General features: G+C 44.2%; 1 protein-coding gene and 1 long non-coding RNA gene across 2 annotated transcripts in view; one reads left to right on the forward strand and one right to left on the reverse strand.

Moving 5' to 3' along the window:
* Window positions 1-268: 268 nt before the first annotated feature.
* The window catches only part of LOC110348183 (uncharacterized), a 63948-nt gene continuing 43874 nt past the window's right edge, over window positions 269-20342 (reverse strand). Inside the window, exon 6 of the long non-coding RNA XR_015445402.1 lies at window positions 269-2358. This is a non-coding gene — a long non-coding RNA (uncharacterized LOC110348183). The remainder of the gene's footprint in view (window positions 2359-20342) is intronic.
* Window positions 4007-10769, forward strand: LOC101707061 (histone H3.3A-like). The gene is made up of 2 exons (XM_087195948.1): window positions 4007-4193; window positions 10131-10769. Exons 1-2 carry the CDS (start codon window positions 4007-4009, stop codon window positions 10550-10552), a joined length of 609 nt encoding a protein of 202 aa, XP_087052074.1. The 3' UTR covers window positions 10553-10769.

Raw genomic sequence — 20342 nt, forward strand, 5'->3', positions numbered from 1 at the left:
TGTACAGGTCTTTACATGAAAAATTTTTAAAAGATTTTCAAAGTGAGCTTACATATACAAAGTTTCTCCACAGTATGACTTCTTTCATGTATTTGACAGTATGTATATTCTGAAAGATTTCCCACATTGCTTATATATGCAGGGTTTCTCCCAGTGTGACTTTATGTCTGAGAAATGAGAACTTAGTAGCAAATCCTTTTCAACATTGCTTACATACATAAGGTTTCTCATTTGTGTAACTTCTTTCGTGTCTTTTACAATGACTGCATTGTGTGAATGCTTTCCCACACTGCTTACACACATAGGGTTTTTCACCAGTGTGAGTTCTTACATGTATTTGACAACATTTGTGTGTCCTGAAAGTTTTATCACATTGCTTAAATACATATGGTTTCTCCCCAGTGTGAATTCATGTTGTTTATAATAACTGCGTGTACTGAATGCTTTCCCACACTGCTTACATAGGGTTTCTCCCCAGTGTGAATTCTTTCATGTCTTTGACAATTACTGTATGTTGTGAATGCTTTCCCACATTGCTTGCACACATGAGGTTTCTCCCCAGTGTGAGTTCATGTTGTTTATAATATTTGGGTGTGTTGAATGTTTTCCCACATTGTTTATATACATAGGGTTTCTCCCCATTGTGACTTGTTTTATGTCTATAAAGTGAGGACTTTGTAGCAAATATTTTTCCATTTTTCTTACATACATAAGGTTTCTCATTTTTGTGTGTCCTTTCATGTTTTTGACAATTACTCTGTTTTGTGAATGCTTGCCCACATTCCTTAGTGTTTCTCCCCATTGTGAATTCTTTCATGTAGTTTATAATAACTGCATGTATTGAATGCTTTCCCACACTGCTTACACACATAGGGTTTCTCTCCAGTGTGAATTCTTTCATGTCTTTGACAATTAACGTATGTTGTGAATCCTTTCCCACATTGCTTACATACATAGGGTTTCTCCCCAGTGTTAGTTCTTTCATGTCGTTTATAATATTTGGGTATACTGAATGTTTTCCCACATTGCTTACATACATATGGTTTCTCCCCCCATGTGAATTCATGTATTCTACAATAACTGCATGTACTGAAAGTTTTCCCATTGTTTACATACATAGGGTTTCTCCCCAGTGTGACTTCTTTAATGTTTATGAAATGAGGACTTAGTACCAAATACTTTTCCACTTTGCTTGCTTACATAGTTTCTCATTTGTGTGTCCTTTCATGACTTTGACAATATCTGTGTGTCTTGAAAGCTTTCCCACATTGCTTACACACATAGGGTTTCTCTCCAGTGTGAATTCTTTCATGTCTCTGACAACTACTGTATGTTGTGAATGCTTTACCACATTGCTTACACACATAGGGTTTCTCCCCAGAGTCAACTCCTATATGTCTGGGAAAGGAATTACTATGAGATAATGGTTCCCCACACTCCTCAGATACATAAGGCTTCTCTGCAGTGTGCCTTCTTTCATGTACTTGAATACAGTGGGATGAAATTAAGGCTTTCCACATTGTTTAGGTACATATTGATTCCCCCAACTGTGATTTCTTTCATGGATCTGAACATTACTGGGTGTGTCAGGGGCTTTCAGATTTTTCTTACAAACAAAGGTCTTCTCTCTAAAGTGAGTTCTTTCACTAAGATCAGAGTAGGATTTCCCATGTTGATCAGATTCATAGAGTTTCTCTACTGCCTTTGTCCTCGTAGGCTTCTGAAGACTGGAAATTACTGCAGGTACTTCCATTTTCATTACATTTGTACAGCTTCTCTTCAGATTTCAAATACTCATCTGACTTCACTCTAGTGTGAACTATAATAGACATATTTAGTAACAAATCCCAAATCAGGGGCTTTCTGCAAGCAAGGCTTTCAGCTGGTTTTACACTAGCTTGTTTCATGTCTACATTAGTATCTGGAGAACGAAGGAATATTTCTTCACATTGATTCCAAGCTTTATATTGATAACATTTTTCTACCTCTTCATTTCTTAGATTTCTCCAGTAATTTTTGTACTCTTCTTCAACTTTCTGGTTATCCTCAGCTCTTCTTATTGCAGACATACTCAGAAACATTTCCCCCTCAGGGCTGAGGATTTAGCTCAGTGGTTTCGCTGCCTGCTGTGCAAGCACAAGGACCTGAGTTCGATCCCCAGTACCAAAAAAAAGAAACATTTCCCCCATCACATCTCTGTAGAGCTTCTTTTGGGATGGATTCAGCAGAGCCCACTCCTCCACAGTGAAGTTCACAGCCACATCATCAAAGGTCACTGCCTCCAACGCATGGCTTCTGGGTCTCCCAGAGTGTATCCCATGCTGCTCACAGCTGGCAAAATTCGCTGAGCATGGCGATCTAGCCAGGTGGAAGCCAGCAAGGTTCGCAAGACTTAGACCTCCACGCAGACATGAAACAGCCCTCTTCAACTTTTCCAATTATTAACCCTAACTATACCCCTACTCCTATTCAAACCAAACTCAAACCCTACCCCAAAACATAACCCTAAACCAAATTCTCAAATTTACTCACCCTAAACCTAATCCTCACTCTAAAACTTACTTTAAGTCTCAAACCCTAATCCTCTTCACAAAAGTAAACATCAATCATGTTGGCTTCATAAAACTAAATTTTCTACTGTGTGACTTAACCCTATTTAGACATCAAAAAGACAAGCCACATGTTGGATAACTTCTTTACAAAACACATATCTGACAACAAATTTGTATTCAAAATACACAAATCATTCTTAATGTCAACAACTAAGAATCCAACCAAAATTAGGTAAATGTCTGAACAGATACCAAACCATAGAAGACGTAATGATGGGAGATAGTTCAGGGTACAATTCAATACTGTTTCTGTACACCAATCATGAACCCACTGAGACAGAAATCAAGAATCCCATTCATGATCACTTCAAAAAATCATACACCTGGGGGCTGGGGATTTAGCTCATTGGCACCATGCCTGCCTCACAAGTTTAAGGTCCTGAGTTCAATCCCTGATAGCAAAAAAACCCCACAAAAAACAAAAAAACATACACCTGGGAATTGGCCCAACAAAGGAAGTATAAATCCTCTATAATAAAAACTATGGGGGATTTAGCTCAGTGGTTCCACCACCTGCCTCACAAGCACAAGGTCCTGAGTTTAATCCTTGGTACAAAACAAAACAAAACAAAATATATGGTACAGTATTTTAGAGACAGAGAGATTCAAGAAGAAACTAGAAACTGGAAATACATGCCCCTGTTTCTGGATAAGCAGAAACAATATTGTTTCTTGAGACATGACTAAACAAAACTACCCCATTTAGAGAATGGAATTTGATTTTTTGTTGTTGTTGTTATTCAGTCAGCATTTATTGAGGAATGCTTACTATGAATTATCTGTATACTGGAGAAATAGATAAATTTTATTTAAATATATTTCTGTTGAACTATTAGTTATTATATTATTGGTATTATTTCTATTAAGTATATCAACTCCATTTCTATTTAAATATTATCAATTTTATCTGCTATCTGCATTCTTAATGTATTTTCCCAGCTTGTTGTTTGCCTTTCCACTTGGAATTTGATTTTTTTTTCTTGGATCATATGCGTGCTGGAAATACCAAATTGGTATCCAATGAGCAAATATACCACTTCATAATGATTGTTATTATTATTTATATTTCAAACTACTTGATGTAAATGATCACATGTTGCATCTGGAATGAAATTTGTGGGGCTTTGTAATAATACTAGCCAGTGTGGTATAGGGTAAGTTTGGGGATTTCCTGAGTAGAAATCATCTTACAGGTGGTGACTTAGATTGACACAACTGGCATTTACAGGGCACCCACTATGTGCTGGTCATCATTACTATGGGAGAGAAGGTCCCAACCTCAAGGAGCAGGTGCTGTGAGGGGTGGTGGTTATTTAGAGCCACAGTAGATATTAGGATTTGAGGCCACTCTACAGATAATATAGCAGAATCTGAGACCACCATCTGAGTACTACATGAGTATTAGAGGACACTGCATGGATATTGTCAGTATTAAAGCCTACGCAGTACATACTATAGAGTATGTCATCGACTTACAAATAAATTCCATCCCAGGAGGATTGTTTGTAAGTCAGATTCATTCAAAAGCCAATAAAGTGAGTCATACACAGTATACTGTGAAAGTTCGCAACTCAGAAGTTTGTAAGTTGGGGATTGCTGTATTAGTATTGGGGCCATTAAATTAGTGTTACAGGCTGTACTATGAGTAGTAAATTATCATTAAAGGCAACAGTGTGGATATTACATTAGTTAAAATGCCTCTGGGAGCCTGGTGCTGAGGAACATGCCTGTAATCCCAGCATTTGAGAGGCGGAAGGAAGGACAGTAAGTTTGAGGCAAGCCTGGACTACATGGTGAAAGCCTGCCTCAAAAAAAAAAAAAAAAAAGACACAGGCCAGGAATTTAGCTCAGTGGCACCATGCCTGCCTCACAAGCATAAGGTCCTGAGTTCGATCCCTGGTACCCAGTACAAAAACAAAACAAAGACACTGTGGATATCATATTAGCCTTAGTATACAACAGGCCACAGCATGGATCTGGGTAGTGAGGGGTCACAGTGAGGACACAATTAGAGTATTAGGAACTGGTACTTAATAATATATTCATATCAAGAGGTACTCTGCAGATATTTTATTAGGCTCAGTACTCCACAGTGTGGTATCATGTTGGTAACTAGGAGCCACATTGTGGACATTAAATTACCCTTGGGGCCACTGTGTGAATGCCACAGTTGAGATAGAGACTATTCTATGGATATTAAACTCAGAAGCCACTCTGTGAATATTAAATTGGTATTAGAGGCCACTGTGTGGACATTAATAGAAGGGGTCCACTGTTAGGTAGCATAGGCACCTCTGTTGGTTTGACACTAGTATCAGAGGCCACTGTGTGAACTGTACTTTAGTACTCCAGGGCCCTGTGGGGAGATCACATCACTAACTCCGAGCCACAGTGTGGACATTATCTCAGGGGACCTGCACCTTGGGAGTTCAGAGGAAACAGTACTCACTGTGAATGACACCCACTGCATGAAACCCTTCCTCTCCTGAGTTCTCCAGAGACTCACCATCCAACCCACACTCAGCCCATAGACAGAAGCTTTGCACTCACAGTTGCACAGCCAACACAGGCACCTTCTGGTGATGAGTCCTGAGAGTGAGATGTGGGGCACTGCACTCCATGGACTCTGGCCTCTGGCATCCTTTCTATGGCTCCATCAGGTCAGGATAAGCAGGAGCACGCGCCCTCTAGTGACCATCAGGACTCAGCACAAGAGGCTAGCCGACTCCCAGTTTCTGTTTGCCTTTGAATGGGAAAATCCCATTTTAAGAGAAAAGCAGCAATATACTTGGACAGTTCTCCCACAGGGGTTTAAAGACAGTCCTCACTTTTTGGATCACGCACCAAAAAGAAAAAAAAAGACTTGAAAAACCTAAGGCTTAAGCAGGGAACTATCTACAGTATGTAGATGATATTCTAATTGATAGCCCCTTGCAACTCCAGTCTTATTTCCAGTTCCTTAGAACCATTAAAACCAGTCTATACTCCCCAGCAAAATAAATGGGCCTCAGGACAAGGGGGAATTAAAAAGGGACTCTAGTGTTACTTAGAAAACAAAATGGTCAAGTTAGTAGAAACATTATAGGCAGTCAGATAGGGCTGGACCCTCAACAGAGTCAATGCAAAAGATGAAAACACATTATAACCATGGCCAGAGACTCATCTGTTGGAGACCAGGCCTCAGGATAAAGACAAAATGACCAGGCCTGCATATTTTCCAAAAGGACAACATAAGTGGTAACACCTGACCTAATGAAGTCTAGCTAGACAACAGCCCAGTAGGTGACCAAGAGCTCTGGACCCATTATTTCCTAGAAAAAGTCTTTGTTCTTTCCATGTGCACTTGTTACATGACTTGTTCCTCCATTGGATCACTATCAACTAAGTGACTATACTTGTAACCTTATTGGTTGTTCATAGCTTTAACCACATTGTACCCACGTGGTTTTTACACTATAAAACTTACCCTGAAAAGTGAGGCCTTTGGCTACCCATTCAGGACCCCTCTTGCCTCTCAGGAGCTATTCTCTCAATAAACACTTCCTATTCTTAACCTCCATTGTTCCTAAAATTCATTCTTCAATTTTAGAGAACATGAACTCAGTGTATAAGACATCTAACAGCTTGGGAGTTATAATGTTTCCTTTATATCATTTTTTTGTAATAGGAACCAAACTCAAGCCCTCATGCTTGCTAGGCTGCCACTGTGCTGCTTAGCCACATCCTTGGCCCTCCCTTATATCATATTTGAAGGTACTGATATCATTTCCTATATCAAAGGAACACAGTGGAAGGCTATAAAAATACTCCATGATTCCTTCCATATAAGAAGAAATCCAAGGATGTAGCTCAGTGGCACAGTGCCTGCCTGGCAAGTGCAAGGTCCTGAGTTTGATCTCTGGTACCAAAAAGAAAAGAAAAAGAAACAGCACATTAGAAATGGTCCCTCAAGTTTTCTCCAGAGGTGAACAAAGGAGATGAATACAGGAGGTCTACAAAGCTTGCTCACTCAGTGCTACAGTAACCTGGGGAAGCCCAAACCACCTCCTTTATTAGAACCTATACAGAGGAGATGGATATACCCTGGAGAGGACTGCTAATTAGACTTTACCTGTATGTCACCACATGAAGGATTTAAACAGATGTTGGTCCTGATTGAAACCTTTACAGGCTGGATTGAAGCCTATCCTACCCATTTGGAAATGACTACAGAGATAGTCAAGATATTTCTTAAAGGTCAGCCAGGTAATGGTGATGCATGACTGTAATCCAGCAGTTGGGAAGCTGAGGCAGGAGGATCACCATGAGTTCAAGGCCAGCCTGGGCTACATAGTGAGTTCAAAGCCAATTTGAACTGCATAGCAAGACTCTCTCTCTCTCTCTCTCTCACACACACACACACACACACACACACACACACAATTATCCCTAGATTTGGATGACCCTGGTCCCTCCAGAGTGATAATGGACCTTCTTTTACCTCGCAAAAATCTCAGGGAATAGTAAGGGCTTTAGGAATAAAGTATCACCTCCATTCCTCTGGCAGCCTCAATCTTCTGAAAAGGTAGAGAGAGCCTGACCCTAAATTGAGCTCTGGCAAAACTGCCAAGAAATATCTCAGTCCTGGCTCCAATTGCTGCCAATAGCACTGATGAGAGTTTGCAACATGCCCCAAACTGGGCTAAGTTTGAGCTCTTTTGAGATGTAACATGGGAAACCATTTATATCTTCTGATGTGATTGTAGACTCAGAGACCATGAGGTTATTATAATATCACATTAATCAGAGCCACAAAAAACAGGCTATTCAAATATATGAGGACAGAGTTCTGCCAGCTCCTGGCCCAGGAGTACCACCTACTGTTTATACTGCAAACCAAGTGCTCATAAAAACTTGGAGAGAGGGGACACCCACTGACCAATTAATGCCAAAATGGAAAGGCCTCCTCACAGTAATCCTTGCCACACCCACTGCAGTAAAAATCACATCATATACCAAGCTTTTGCACAGCAAAAGAAACCATTAACAGAGTGAAGAGACAATCTACAGAACGGGAAAAAAATTCTACCAGCTATTCTTCAGACAAAGGACTAATATTTAGAATATATAAAGAACTAAAAAAAAATCAGACCCCTCCAAAAAAATTAAAGACACAATCCAAAAATGGGCATATGAAATAGATACTTCTCAGATGAAAAAGTACAAACAAATAAATATATGAAAAAATCTTCAACATCACTGATCATTCAAGAAATGTAAATTAAAACAACACTGAGATTCCAGAAAGAATGGCTGTCATCAAGAAGTCAACCAATAACAAATACTGGCAAGGCTGTGGGAGGAAAGGAACCCTTCTCCATTGTTGGTGGGAGTGTAAATTGGTACAATCACTATGGAAATCAGTATGGAGATTCTTCAAAAAACTTAAAGTAGAGGTTCCATTTGACCCAGCTATTCCCTTTCTAGGTATCTCCTGGAAAGTCTCAAAGCATCATACTATAGTGGTATATACATATTCATATTTATAGCAGCATAATTTGTAATAGCTAAATCTTGGAAACAGCCTAGATGCCCATCAACAGATGAATGGATTTTTTTTTTTTTGGTACCAAGGATCAAACTCAGGACCTTGCACTTGTGAGGCAGGTGGTGGAACCATTGAGCTAAATCCCCAGTGCCAGATGAATGGATTTTTAAAATGGGGTATTTATATACAATGGAATACTACTGTACCATAGAGGATAAACTTGAGTCATTTTTAGGTAAATGGATGCACCTTGAGAACATAATTTTAAGTGAAATAAATCAGACACACAAGTTTAAATATTGCACTGTTTCTCTTGTGTGAGAAATCCAAAGGGTAAATAAGGAGCAAAATGGAGGACAGATATTGCGAAGTAGGAAGAACATGTTCAGATGGGAAGAGGAACAAGGAAGGGTGAAGGGAAGGAAGAGAAAAGGGATTTTTAAAAAAGAGAATGGAAGGGGAAAATAGAAACAAAGCTTTTATAAATGGGGAAGGGCAAAAGGGTTGAAAGGATGGACAGGGAATGGGAAAAAAAGATTTTTAAAAATGAAAAATAATTTTAAAACAAAGTGGAGTCCATGGGCCCATGCCTTTCTTCGCTGCTCCACCCTGCTTCCATGCAGCTGTAGGAGGCTGCTGTGTGATGTAACAAAGCCCTCCCTATACTTATAACCTTGGTTACTCACAGCTGTAATCCATGTTGCACCCATGTGGGTTTTGCTCTATAAAACTTCCCTGTAAAGTGGGGTGCTCAGCTACCCATTTGGGACCCTTCCTGCCTCTCAGGACCTATGCTATCAATAATTATTTTCTACTCTTAACCTCCATTGTTCCTAGAATTCATTCTTTGCTTTTTAGAGACCATGAACTCAGCATATCAGACATTCAACAAGTTAGAAGATATAATCTTTTCATATTTCATCTCCTGTATCAATTAGAAATTGGATGTACACATCTGAAGTAGTAGAATGGAGTGCATATGTCTCAGTAGAGAGAAAAGGGGTTGTGCATGCCTGCAGTAGGTGGAGAGGGGATCTATATGTCTGCAGCATAGAGAACAGGGTGTGCATATGACTGTAGCAGAGAGGATAACACATTCGTATGCCTGATATAGGAGGACAAGGACTAAATCAGTCTGCAATAGAGAGTACAGGATATTGCAGTGTAGGAAAAGGGATTCATAGATAGGGAAAGAATAGGACAAGGCCTCAGTAAGCTTTCTGGCAAATCCTGACTAAAAAGAGTTAAACCCTGGCTGGAGGGAGCAATTAAGAAGATAAGTGAGGGCCAGGGATGTAGCTCAGTGGCACTGTGCCTGCCTGGCAAGCACAAGGTCCTGAGTTCAATCCCTGGTACCAAAAAAAAGAAAGGAAAAGAAAAAAGAAGATAAGTGAGAGAGCTGATAAACAGAACTAAGCTCAGGCAGGCACCAGGTGCCCTAGCTAAAGTTGGCTGCCCCTCCCCACCTTCAGCCAAATACAAAAGAGACAAAACAAAGAGGGAGCTACATAACAAAAAAAATTTTTTTTTGTTTTGTTGAGACAAGGTCTCACTGTATAGTTCAGGCTGGCTCTGAACTCACTATGTAGCCCAGGCTGGCCTCAAACTTACAGTAATCCTCCTGCCTCAGCCTCCCAAGTTCTGAAATTACAGGCATGTGCTGCCACCCTCCCCCCAGTGAAAACTCTTATTTAGGACATAAAATACATATTCACAGACGTCCACACACACACACATATATATATTTCTCTCATTATGTCACTGCACTAAATACACACATATCCCTTTACTTAATTGCTAACTTGACCTTGCACATAAAGTCCCTTCTAACCAACCCATAAATTCTAGAGATAAGGACAAGAGGAAAAGAAAAAAACAAAGTCCACTTAAGAATGTGCATGTAGTATTGTGTTTGCAGCCGGCGCCCCTCTCCAATGCCAGCGCCGCCTCCAGCTCGCCGAGCTCCAGCCGAGGGAGAAGCGGATAAGGAGGTCCCTGTACCTTGGCTCGTACAAAGCAGACTGCCCGCAAATCCAATGGTGGTAAAGCACCCAGGAAACAACTGGCTACAAAAACCGCTCGCAAGAGTGCGCCCTCTACTGGAGGGGTGAAGAAACCTCATCGTTACAGGCCTGGGACTGTGGCGCTCCGTGAAATTAGACGTTATCAGAAGTCCACTGAACTTCTGATTCGCAAACTCCCTTTCCAGCGTCTGGTGCGAGAAATTGCTCAGGACTTCAAAACAGATCTGCGCTTCCAGAGTGCAGCTATTGGTGCTTTGCAGGAGGCAAGTGAGGCCTACCTGGTTGGCCTGTCTGAAGATACCAATCTGTGTGCCATCCATGCCAAACGTGTAACAATTATGCCAAAAGATATCCAGCTAGCATGCCGCATACGTGGAGAACGTGTTTAAGAGTCCATTATGGTGGGAAGCATTTCATTCTCAAAAAAGTTTTTTTCTCTTCTTCCTGTTATTGGTAGTTCTGAATGTTAGATATTTTTTTTCCATGGGGTCAAAAGGTACCTAAGTACATGATTGCGAGTGGAAAATAGGGGACAGAAATCAGGTATTGGCAGTTTTTCCATTTTCATTTGTGTGTGAATTTTTAATATTAATGCGGGGATGTAAAGCATTAATGCAAGTCAAAATGTTTCAGTGAACAAGTTTCAGCAGTTCAACTTTATAACAATTATAAATAAACCTGTTAAATTTTTCTGGACAATGCCAGCATTTGGATTTTTTTAAAACAAGTAAATTTCTTATTGACGGCAACTAAATGGTGTTTGTAGCATTTTTATCATACAGTAGATTCCATCTAGTCATTATACTTTTCTGAGTTGTCTTAAACATGCTAGTACATGTTTTTAATGTTGTCTGTCTTTCTGTGCTGTTCTTGTAAGTTTGCTATTAAAATACATTAAACTGAAAAAAAAAAAAAAGAATGTGCATGTAGGGCTGGGGATTTAGCTCAGTGGTGCTGCCACCTGCCTTGCAAGCACAAGGTCCCAAGTTCAATCCCAGGTACAAAAAATAAGAATGTACATGTAGACAATGGGGCCCCAGGTTAAGGTCTTGGGGCCTGGGATCCATCTATGACAGTCCAGAGAACCAATCAGGTTGTGACAAGCTCCAAGTATGGACCTGGGAGGAAGTATCTCTATCATTTTTATAAAAGAAAGTTGAGGACAAAGATCAATGGGTATCCAGCTCTGGATCCCCTACTCTCTCACAGGGTAGCTCTCTGTCATCCCCCATTTCTCTTTAAAATAAAGTGTTGTTTTCCCTTTTAAACCTGGTTCCTTTAATCTCTTACTGGTGCTCTGTTTATGATCCCAATTGGCTGGGGATCAGCAGTGTCATACACACCCCTAGACAAAACAGCAGGCCTTTGGTAGAGAGGACAAGGGATATTTATGGTACAGCACAGAGGACAGGTAATGTGTATGCTGCAGTACAGAGTACAGTGGATGTGTATGACTGCAGTAGAGAGGAAATGGAATGTATGTGCCTGAATAGAGAAGATATAGGATGCGAATGCAGCAGTAGTAAGATAGGGGATATATATGTCTGCAGCAAAGAGGGCAGGGGCTGAGTATGCCTGCAGCAGAAATACTGGGATGCATATGCTAGCATTAGGATGAGAAGCATACTCCTGCAGTGGAGAGGACAGCAGATGATTAACTCTTCCATATTAAGGACAGGAGGTGCATAAGCCTTCAATAGAAAAAACAGTATATACAGTGCAGTAGAGAGGACAGGTTATGCACATGACTGAAGTACAGGATGGGATGCATTTGCCTGCAGTAGAGTAGACATGGGATGTATATGCCTGCTGTATAAGGAGAGCAGTTGTTTATGCCAGCAGTAGAAAAGTGAGGGGATGTGTATACCTGCAGTAGGAAAGACAGTGTCTACATATTCCTGCATTAGAGAGTACAGGAGATGAGTATTCCTTCAGAAGAGAGGAGAGGGCATGTTTATAACTGCAGTAGAGGACAGGATATGTGCATGCCTACATTTAAGAAGATGCAATGTTATAGCTTGTATATAGATGTCCCCCTAAACCCTCATACATTCATAGGTAGGGCTTTTCAGAGGTGGCTGGATCTAGGGTGTGTGAATATAGATTATGGGTGTGTGATGGATCATGGATTAGTCCACTGATTGTATCAGTAGAGATTTGGGTGTGGTGGGATGTGTTTTCTGAAGACAGGAGACCCATACTGGGTATGAGTGGCACCAGCCAATTGGCTTGTAGTCTGAGTGGAATAAAAAGGAAAAAGAGCGGTTTGCTGCTTGCTTCTTCCTCCTGCCTGCTATGGCATAAAATGTTTCTCTGCTGCAATGCCCCTCTGCCATGCTCTCCTGCCTTGGGGCCAGCCAACTATGGGCTTAGCTCTACAAACTGAGATTAGATAAACCTTTCCTCCTTAATGTGTGAGTGTCAGATATTTTGTTCCAGCAACAAGAAAGTAACCAAGACAGATTTGGGTACCAGAGAACTGGGGTCATGGCTGTGGCACTACCTGGCCATATGGTTTAAAGGCCCTTGGAACTGGTTTGTGGAAAGAGTTTAGAAATTTTTGGAAGCCAGGCATGGGGGTACATACCTATAATCCAAGCACTTGGGAGGCTGAGGTGGAAGGTTCCTGCAAGTTCAAGGCCAGCCTGGGCTATTTAGTGAGTTCAAGGCCAGCTGGAACCACAGAGCAAGACCCTGCCTTAAAAAGGAGGGGGAGAGAGGGGGAGAGAGGGGGAGAGAGGGGGAGAGAGGGGGAGAGAGGGGAGAGAGGGGGAGAGAGGGGGAGAGAGGGGGAGAGAGGGGGAGAGAGGGGGAGAGAGAGGAGGGGGAGAGAGGGGGAGAGAGGGGGAGAGAGGGGGAGAGAGGGGGAGAGAGGGGGAGAGAGAGAGAGAGAGAGAGAGAGAGAGAGAGAGAGAGAGAGAGAGAGAGAGAAGAAAAAGAAAAAGAAAAAGAGAAAGAGAAAGAGAAAGAAAAAGAGAAGAAAGAGTTTTGAAAATGCTCGCTGGAGAAGCAGGCCTAGAATGCTGTTAGTGTTAGCCACACTTGATAGGAGATTCTGATCAGAGCTCAGAAGACCAGAATACTGAGAGTAATGCAGCTGGAAAAGACCAGGTTAGGAAGGTTTCAATTGGGAAGAAGGACTCCATTGGCAGTTGGGCTCCAGACCAGGTGTGTTATACTTCGGCAGAAAATTTGTCTGCATTTTGCTCATGTCCGGAGACTTTTCAGGAGACTGAGATTAAGTGTGGCAGACTAATTAATCTGGAAGAAGAAATTTCAAGGCAGTCTAATGTTGAGGTAGTAGCATGGCTACTATTTTATTCAGATCTTGAGAATCAACAGCAAACAACCCAGCATAATGATTTTAAAAAGAGACAGTAAAGTTGTGGCTTATAAAGATAGAAGAGAAGACATTTTGGTTTCTGAAAAGATTAGCAAAAAAAAGCCAAGTATTTCAGAAGAGGACAATAGAAAACATGGCCTGAAGACATAAGAACCAGCAGTACTCTGCCTTTTGCAGCCTCAAAATTGCCAAAGTGAAAGATTGCTTTGAGAAGAGAGCCTTAGGGCACCATATTCTAGAATGGTGGGGGCCTAGGAAAAATTTTTTTTGTTCTAGATTGGGTTCATAGTGCTGAGCAATCTAGGCACTTGGCTCCTGCAGCCAAGAGAGAAGGAAGTCTGGCTACTGCTCCAGCTGGCAAGCAGATCTTGGCATCATCCAAGGGGTGCTGGTTTCATGCAAATGCAGAATGCAAGAACTGTGGGGTCAGGAAGGCTTTCACCCAGATTTCTGAAGAACATCTGGGAGGCCAGGCAGTGTGCCCCTGAGAAAGCAGTGTGTCAAGCTGTGAGTGTGAAGCCGAAGGGCAGTGGAGCTCCCAGAAGGTTGGAGGCCCCCAGAACCTCATTCCAGAAGGAACATGGGTCATCTGAGGAAAGTCAAAAGGAGTGAGCAAAGCTGGTCCAAGAGAGAAGCCATGAGGACTATAACCAGTGGCAGTGCCCCAGGGGCAGGCCTACCCAAGCCCTTTGGTCTCTATATCTTACCACAAATTGCCCCAGATGATGGACATGAAATTAAGGGACTTAATGTTTCCCCTGCTGGATACTGGTCTTGCTTCGGTCTCGTTCCTTTCTATTCCTCTACTTTGAATGGCGATGTTTATCTTGTGCCATTGTAAGTTGGAAATGTTTAGCTTTCTTTTCATTTGTACAGGGGCTTGCAGCTAAGAGTTTAGCTTTCAGTCTCAGAGGAGAATTTGGATTTGGACTTTTCAGCAATGCTGGAACAGTTAGGGCTTCATCAACTTTTAGAGGTGGACTAAATGCCTTTTGCATAAAGGATCTGTGTGGATCTTTTGGGGATGAGGGGCAGAATGTATGGCTTGTGTTTAGATGTCCCTCAAGGCCTCATGCACTCAGAGGTGGGGCTTTTCAGAGGTGGCTGGATCTAGGGTGTGTGTGAATATGGATTATGTGTGCATGCTAATTGGATTAGTCCACTGATTAGATTAGCACAGTTCTGGGTGTGACCAAATGGATTTACTGAAGACTAAAGACCCACTTTGGTGGGTGAATGATATAAAAAGGGGAAAGGCTTGCTTCTTGCTTCTTCCTCTTGCTTGCTATGCCATGAACTATTTCTTGTCTGTGATGCCCTTCTGCCATGCTGCCCTGCCTTGGAGCCAGCTGATTATGGACTGAAACCTCTACAAACTGTGAGCTAAGATAAGCCTTTCCTCCTTAACTTGTATCAGGTATTTTATTCCAGCAAAGAAAAAGTAACTAAGACATGAGATGCACATGCCTACAATAGGAGGACAGGTGATGCATACGTCTACAATACAGAGGACAGGGAATGTGTAGGCCTTCAATAGAGGGGAGTGGGGATGCTTATGGTGAAGTAGAGAGGACAGTGGTTCAGATGCCCAGGACCTTCATCCCGGACTGTGAAGAACAGATACTCTTTACAAATTACCCCATCTATGGTGTTCTGTGATGGCAGAACAAAACAGACTAAGACACTGGCCTTAATGAATTAATTATACAGTTGACAAGGAAATGCAACTATTTAAAATAAACCAAAAATCAAAATAGGACTAAGTTAGGGAACGAATCCAACAGGTGAAGTAGCTGAACTCCAATACTGAATTGCTGTAAACATATCTGCAAAACACAGTTAAGTGTATGAGTAAAAATTAAATGGTGCTGGTTGTGGTGGCACACACCTGTCACCCAAGCTACTTGGGAGGCTGAGGCAGGAGGATCACAGGTTTGAGGCCAGCCCAGACAACCTAGTAAGACTCTTGCTAAGGCCTGGGGCTGTTGCTCAATAGCAGAGTGCTTGTCTGCCCTGTGTGAGGTCCTGGGTTTAATCCCCAGTACTAAAATAATTACATAGTGTGTAGGCCATGGAGCACTGTTCAGGAAGGACAGTGTGATCGCACAGCAGCATGGACACCCTGAGAACTCTGTGCCCAAGGAAAGCAGCCAGTCTCAGAGGACAGACGCTGGGTAGTTCCACTGCCACAAGGTCCCTAAATGGTCAGATTCACAGGGCAGAAAGTTGAGTGGGGTGGCCACAGCTAAAGGCAGTGGGGGGAGATACTGTTCCGTGGGTCATGATGTCAGCAAGGTGTCCTTCTGTGAGCCCCTTCCAGCTAGCAGATGGTCACCTTCTCTGTGTCCTTCTGTGGTGGACAGAGAAAGGACTCTGGGCTCCTCCTTTCTTGTAAGAACACTAAGTCCACCATGGGATCCTCACTTATGACCTCACCCAAACGTGGGCACCTCCAAAGGCTCAGCCCCTGGGGTAGGTCTTTGCTAAACACAAGAAGGCTTGACAAGAATATCACAGAGCCACTATTCACATTGGCAAGAAACTAGAAGTGACCCAAATATTCATGGAAGCAGGCAGGATTAGTGGTGTGAAATATTCACTATTGGGTTTTTAACTGGTGCTTAGGATGTATAAACCAAGGCAGGCCACAATATGAATGAATCTTAGTGAAATGTGGAGTGAAAAGGTAAATCACAGGAGATGATGTATAGCAGGATGCTCTTTTCATAGAAAAGTTATGAAAATAAAACTATAATCAGAAAAGCTTGTATTTCAGGAGTGCATGTGGATTCCACACAACTGTGCCAAAAGGAAATCTAAGGACTGTCCCTCCAGGGTCTCTGCCAAGGGAAGCAGGAGGGGTTATTATCAACCTTGGTTTCATACGGGGGGTGCCTAACACAGTATTATAAATAAAAAACAAAGGAAATAAAATCCAGAAGTCCACCCACCATGGTGCCAAGAATGATGCCCCTCTGGTCCTTTGCACCTGAAATCCAGTTAAAGAAAAGATGCCTGGGGCCCAAACACAGGCCAGATTCCTCCAAATCCAGAAGAAAAGCACAATTGAGTAGAGAAATTAAATTAAACAGGACAGGAGTCCATGAGGAAAACGTCCTGGAAGGATGTGATGGTGCTCCCCACACAGGGAGTCAGGAAAGGGCCAATTCAAACACCCTCAGGATCTCAGCCCTGTCTGGCAGCAACTCACTGCCAATGGCTCCCACCCGGGGGAGGGGGAGCTATGGGAAAGTGCAGGCAGCACACCCGCTTGGGAGGAACCACTTTTAAAGCCTTGGGCGTTAGCAGGGTGCCGAGCCTTACTCTTCCAGAAACCCACCAAGGACCCCAATGCTGTCCCATTTTTCCCCCTCCAGGTACAAAGCACACACACTGCAGCCCTTTCCCTGCTCCCTTTCCTCTCTGTGTTCTGGGGAGTGGGGCCGAGTGTGTCTGGGTGGCTTGAGAACCCCTCAGAGATCAGCACAGGCATCTATCAGCCTCCTCAGCCCAATGTCCACCGGCTCTGAAGAAGCAAGACCTGGACCTTGGACAGCAGGGGCAGGCAGGGGACACCACCTGTCCAGGCCTGCACTATACAGAGATGAGCGGCACTGTCTCAGTCCCTTTGGGTGCTTCCACAATGCCACAGACAGGCGAAACTTATTCCTCACATTTCTGGAAGCCGAAAGCCCAAGGTCAAGGCACTGGCTGGTGGTATCTGGTGAGCACTGCTCTTGGCTTCCAAGATGCTGTGTCCTCCGCAGGGACAGAGGCTGACTGACATGCAGTGGGAGGCACGGAATCCCATCCGTGAGGTAGGGGCCCCTGTGACTCCATGGCCTCCTTAGCCGTCCTTCCAACATGGCGCAGGGGGATTAAGTGTCCACATGAGTTTTGGCGGGACACGGGCTTTCAAACCCTAGTGGCCACCTTGGGTTTCCTGTCTCCCAGGGAGACATAAGTCCTCAGCAGTGGGGATTAACACACTTTCCTGAGCACAACGACCAAGCCGGCCAAGCTCAGGAAGGATGAGTCCACCCACCCCAGCCACAGGCTATAAGTGATCCCAAGGAAATCAAGAGGTGTGGCCAGCAATGCCCAGCCACCAGCTCAAGCCTGCCTGGACCCCCTGGGGACCCAGGCCTCATCTTCTGCCACTGCCCATCTCCCCCCGCCCGTGACCCGAGCTGCCACTCTGTCCTCAGCTGTGCTGCTTCCTGTTGCAAGGCCCCATGCTACACACACAGCAGACAGGAGCCCTGCCTCCCTCTGACATTACCTAGTAAGACATCCAGAATGTCGCGCAAGTTGGGAGTCGTGGTGCACACCTGTCATCCCAAATATTAAGGAGGCGGAGGCAGGAAGATCATTTGAGCCCAAGAACTGGAGGCCCACTTGGGCATACAGCAAGACCTTTTTCTCAAGAAAAAAAGAGTACTATGCAAATTGGCTCCTCTCACCCTCTGCAGGAGCTGTGAGTTCACAATTTGGCTTTGGTCACATAAAAGCCATTACTGTAATCAATTCCATTGCTGCAGCTGGGCATGGTGGCACATGCCTGTAATCCCAGCACTTGGGAGGCTGAGGCAGGAGGATCACAGAGAGTTCAAGGCCACCCTGAACTACATAGGGAGACCCTGTCTCAAAAAAAAAAAATCCATTGCTGGGCCAGGGACTTAGCTCAGTGGTGCCCCCACCTGCCTCACAAGCGCAAGGTCCTGAGTTCTATCCCCGGTACCAAGGGAAAAAAATCCATTGCTGAGGTTTTCTACATAATGGAAGCACATATTTAAATTCTCAAAGAAACGTCTCACTAAACCTGCCCAGAAGCAACCCTGTCTCCAGCTCTGGTGGTCCTGTTGGTCACAGCTCTTCCTAGGTGACTCCACCAGAAAAGCCCAGGCAACACTGGGTCCCCAGGAAGTTCGCAGCACTACCCAGCCTTGGTCACAGCCCCACCTCTCTGCACTGCAAGAGACCCTCCCCTGCAGCATGGCCAGGCCACGAAGCCACCCTGAAGAGGTGCCCAATGTCCCTGTGGCTGCAGGCTGCTCTGCACACCTGGGAGGGAGCGACCCAGTTCCTACAGGAAATTTGGACCAGAACCTTCTTGGACCAGCCCTATACCATGGTGTGTGGAGGCTGGGCTCAGGACAGCAAGCACATCTGGGCTCTGGCAACATTGCTATTTCAAAAACAACTCCCCTGGCCATGGTGAGGACAGCATCCAACTCCCATGACATCTGTCTCCCAGCTCTAGGCTAGGGAGCCATAGAGCCTGCCTGGGGTTTCTTCCAGGCCCTTGACTAACTCATCCACAAGGTAGGGGCAGCATGTGGCCTTTCCTAGAAGGAAGGGGCAGAAAAGGTAGAAGGCCAAGCCCTTAGGAAGGGCACAGCACATAGGAACCCCTCCCTCAGGACAAGGCCTCTGCACCCCAAACCCTGCTTCATCGGCCCCACACTTAGCAGGCACCTCCAGCCAGTCTTCACAAGGACTCTGTCCCCTCACAATGGCCTGCACGCACTCCCAGTGCCCTCAACTCAGTGTCCTTGTTACAGAAATCTCGGAAAGAAATACACAGAGACACAGAATTCAGATAAAATAATAAAATTTCTTCTCACGAGTGGGCGGAAACGCCAGAAACCAGTCTGGTCAGTATCTGTGCGCCCTTTGTTCAGCGTTTCCTTTTTTATATCCTTTTTAGCCATTATCTCATCTCTAGTGGTCTTTGATGTGTAAATACAATTGCAGTTCCTATGTACAAGTCACAGACACAAGATAGGCCATATACATTGTAAATTCACCCTGGCATGGTAACTTTGTTAGATTAATGAAGTTACTGGTTAGAGTCAGATAATTATCACCTTAAACAAGGAGTTATGGGAAAAGCAAATCTTAAAAGAACACATTACTTATTTTTCTTCTACAACTACCTTAATATTTAATCTATTAAGTTATCTAAAACTTTTCTGTATCATCCTCAGCTCCCTGAGTCACCCCACCTGACCCCTACAGCCCAGGTGGGCTCCTCCTCCCAGTCTGGCTCTGGATCTAGATGCTTCTGGCCTTGTACCTGTGATTTCTCACCCAATGCCAAAGCTATCTCCTGAGCTGGGCAGGAAATCCACATACAGACCCCTACAATGACCCCTCCTAGGACCTCTTCTGCCTCTTTGAGCATGATCTTGCTCATGGATAAGTGGATCCCCAAGTGCTCGCCACCTACCCCTTGCCCCTCTGCAAGTCCCCAGTGTCCTCTTCACTAGCACCTCTCCTTTGAGGTGCCCATGTGGGTTCCCTGACCTCAGCTGCCCTTCACCATTGCTCCCCACACAGTGACCTCCAACACTGGGCGACTCACCTCACCCCCACTATACCCTGTTCTTCCTTTGGGGGACCAAGCCCCACCCCTGACCCTTAGCCTCCCACTTACCTCCACACCTAGATCACCACCTCCAGGCAGCAGCAGCGTGGGCCAAAGGACAGGCAAGCTGATAAGATGTGAGCTAACAAGGCTGGGATGCAGCAGGCCCCACCCTGCCCTCAAAGGAGAGCCCCCTCCCCAGGGAAAGAACCTTGAGAACATGCAAAAGCCCCTGTTCCCAGCCCCACTTGAGTCCTGGAAAAAGATGCTGCATCTATTCAGGTAAGGACAGACAGGCACTAAGCCAGGTCAGGGTAGGGAGCAGCAGACTCAGAAAAGATGAGGACCACCACAGGGAACTGAGGGGCAATGGAGGCCTGCTGGTGTAGAGGGTCTTGGGGGCCCAGACCCTGCACAGGTGGCAGCAAGGCTGTGGGCAGTGCACATATCAGGGGTCTCTGATCCC

This window comes from Heterocephalus glaber, unplaced genomic scaffold, assembly GCF_053883595.1.
Source record: "Heterocephalus glaber isolate CG9 unplaced genomic scaffold, H.glaber_assembly_v1.0 deba00001610, whole genome shotgun sequence".
Taxonomy (NCBI): Eukaryota; Metazoa; Chordata; class Mammalia; order Rodentia; family Bathyergidae; genus Heterocephalus; species Heterocephalus glaber.